At 33.7% G+C, this 2,313-nt stretch overlaps 1 protein-coding gene across 1 annotated transcript; it reads left to right on the top strand.

Annotated features, from left to right (window-relative positions):
* The first annotated feature begins 1,297 nt into the window (after window positions 1-1,297).
* LOC133858366 (protein FAR-RED IMPAIRED RESPONSE 1-like) lies at window positions 1,298-2,026 on the top strand. Its single transcript, XM_062293824.1, has one exon. The coding sequence runs from the start codon at window positions 1,298-1,300 to the stop codon at window positions 2,024-2,026; it is 729 nt and encodes a 242-aa protein (XP_062149808.1).
* The last annotated feature ends 287 nt before the right edge of the window (window positions 2,027-2,313 follow it).

The following is a 2,313-nucleotide window of genomic DNA, read 5'->3' as shown; positions in this document are numbered from 1 at the left end:
TAAATCTTTCGATTTGGGTCTTCAACAAGTTTGCAGGTAAGCTTCGATTCCTCTTCTTAGCTCTTTCTTATGTTGTAATGATTTCGGGGGTTTTGCCTTTTGTGTTGTAATGTGGCTAAGAAATGAGGGGGTTTTGCCTTTTGTGTTGTAATGTGGCTCAGAAATGAGGGTTTTGAAGGTTTAGTTTTTGTTGTTGTTGTTGTTGTTGTTGTTGTTGTTGTTTGTTGTTGTTGTTGTTGTTGTTGTTGTTGAATATAAATATAATGGTTGAACATGAAAATGATTGAGAATGTGTAATGTGGAGGTAATGATTGAAAATGAAACAACATGTGGAGAAATAACTAATTTTTAGGAGTAGAGTTTTTGGAGTGCCTTTTTCTTTCAGTTCTAACTTTCTTAATAAATGCTGAAACTGGATAGCGGGTCTTCTTTATTGTTGGATTTTGATTTCATTAACCACTTCTTCATTGTTTAGTTGTAGGAGACTTATGGTCATTGGTGTCACATTCTTGGAAGTATATTGGATAATTCATTGGGCATTGTTTAAGTTGCTTTGAGTGTTAGAAGGGAGGTTTGATAGAAGAGCACTTGTGTAGAAGATTGTTTTATTGGTCTGCCTGATGTGGTGACTTTTGATGTGTTGAGCTGTCCTGCAATAAGCTTAAGCTTATGTTTTGATATTTTTATTAATGAAAATAGGGCTTTGGGCAGATTTCCCTCCATAAATGATTCATGTTAGCAAATGAAAATTACAAATGAGCTTGGTGTAAAGGTAATCAATATCAACTATTACTGCTAGGTTCTTAAATGATCCAGTATTCCCTATGTTCCCAGGTTCTAAGATATCTATGTGTCTGCATAAAGAATGAAACCTTATTTAAAATATTTGATTTTTTTTTTCTTGAATTTTAATTGGGCTTCCAAGTTATAAATCCTAGTAAATCTTTAAAACCACTCTCTAAAACTAGTGCTATGACTGCCTTTATGTAGTTTAATTTGTATCATATTGTCAAATTACATGCTTTTAAGGTTATTAGCTTAGCTTTTATGTAGTTAAGTTTTTTCATTCAATTAACTTATATTACTTTTTAATATAGCACTTTCCTAAATGGACTCTTCAAGTTCATGATTGGATAATGAGGGTGAATTTGACGATGCTCTAACCCATCAAGATGACCGTCAAAATGGTTAGTTTTTTCACTTTTGTTTGAGTTATAGTTTTGTTTTGTTTTGTTTTTTCTTTATTATTATTCTAGGCTTTTTTATAAACACATTTTGTATACTTTTTTGGATAGATATGGGTGAAAAATTTGAAGAGTCGAAGGATTTAATGACATTTATTTTAGAAGAAGAGTTGAATGATGAGGAAGAAAATGTGGTACTACCTGTGGTGTTAAAGGATGATGAGAAAGTTGAAGAACCGAAAGCATCAATGATATTTAGTTCATTAGACGAAATCTGCTCTTATCATAGGAAGTATGCTAAGCAAGCTGATTTTGGTATAGCGCATAGAAGCTCGAGAAAAAAGAAGGGTATAAAAGGTTACGTAATGCTTATATGTACTCGTGGAAGTACAGAACGACCAAGAACAAGTGATTGTGCGAAGCCAACTCCAGCAACTAATAGAACAGGGTGTGGTGCCAGGATTTTTGCAAATTTAAGTAATGATGGAACGTGGTTTTTGAGTAAAGTTGAGTTGACGCATAATCATTCGTTAAGCCTGGGCAAAACGAGATTTTTTAGGAGCAATAAGAAAATTAATGATGCTGCAAAAAGAAGGTTTGAGCTAAATGATAAAGCAGGAATACATTTGTGTAAAAATTTCAATTCATTAGTTGTTGAAAGTGGGGGGTTTGAAAATCTTTCCTTTGGAGAGAGAGATTGTCGGAATTATATTAACAAGGCAAGAGAACTCAATCTTGGTAAAGGAGGTGCTCAAGCACTTTGTGATTACTTCAGAAGAATGCAAAAGCAGAATAGTGGCTTCTACTATGTGATAGATGTGGACGATGATTGTAAGTTATGAAATGTTTTTTGGGCTGATGCATGGAGTAGAGCAACATATGATTTCTTTGGAGATGTTATTACGTTTGACACAACGTATTTGACCAATAAATATGACATGCCATTTGCTCCTTTTGTAGGAGTGAATCATCATGGTCAATCTATACTTTTAGGGACAGGACTAATTTCAAGTGAGGATACAGAGACATTTGTGTGGTTATTTAAATGTTAGTAGGAGTGCATGAATGGCCAAGCCCTAAAGCAATTATGATAGACCAGGATAAAGCTATGAAAAATGCAATTGCTATT

This window comes from Alnus glutinosa, chromosome 1 (assembly GCF_958979055.1).
Source record: "Alnus glutinosa chromosome 1, dhAlnGlut1.1, whole genome shotgun sequence".
In the NCBI taxonomy this organism is placed as follows: Eukaryota; Viridiplantae; Streptophyta; class Magnoliopsida; order Fagales; family Betulaceae; genus Alnus; species Alnus glutinosa.
Note: the sequence above shows the minus strand (reverse complement) of the source record. Positions and strands in the feature narration are given on the sequence as shown.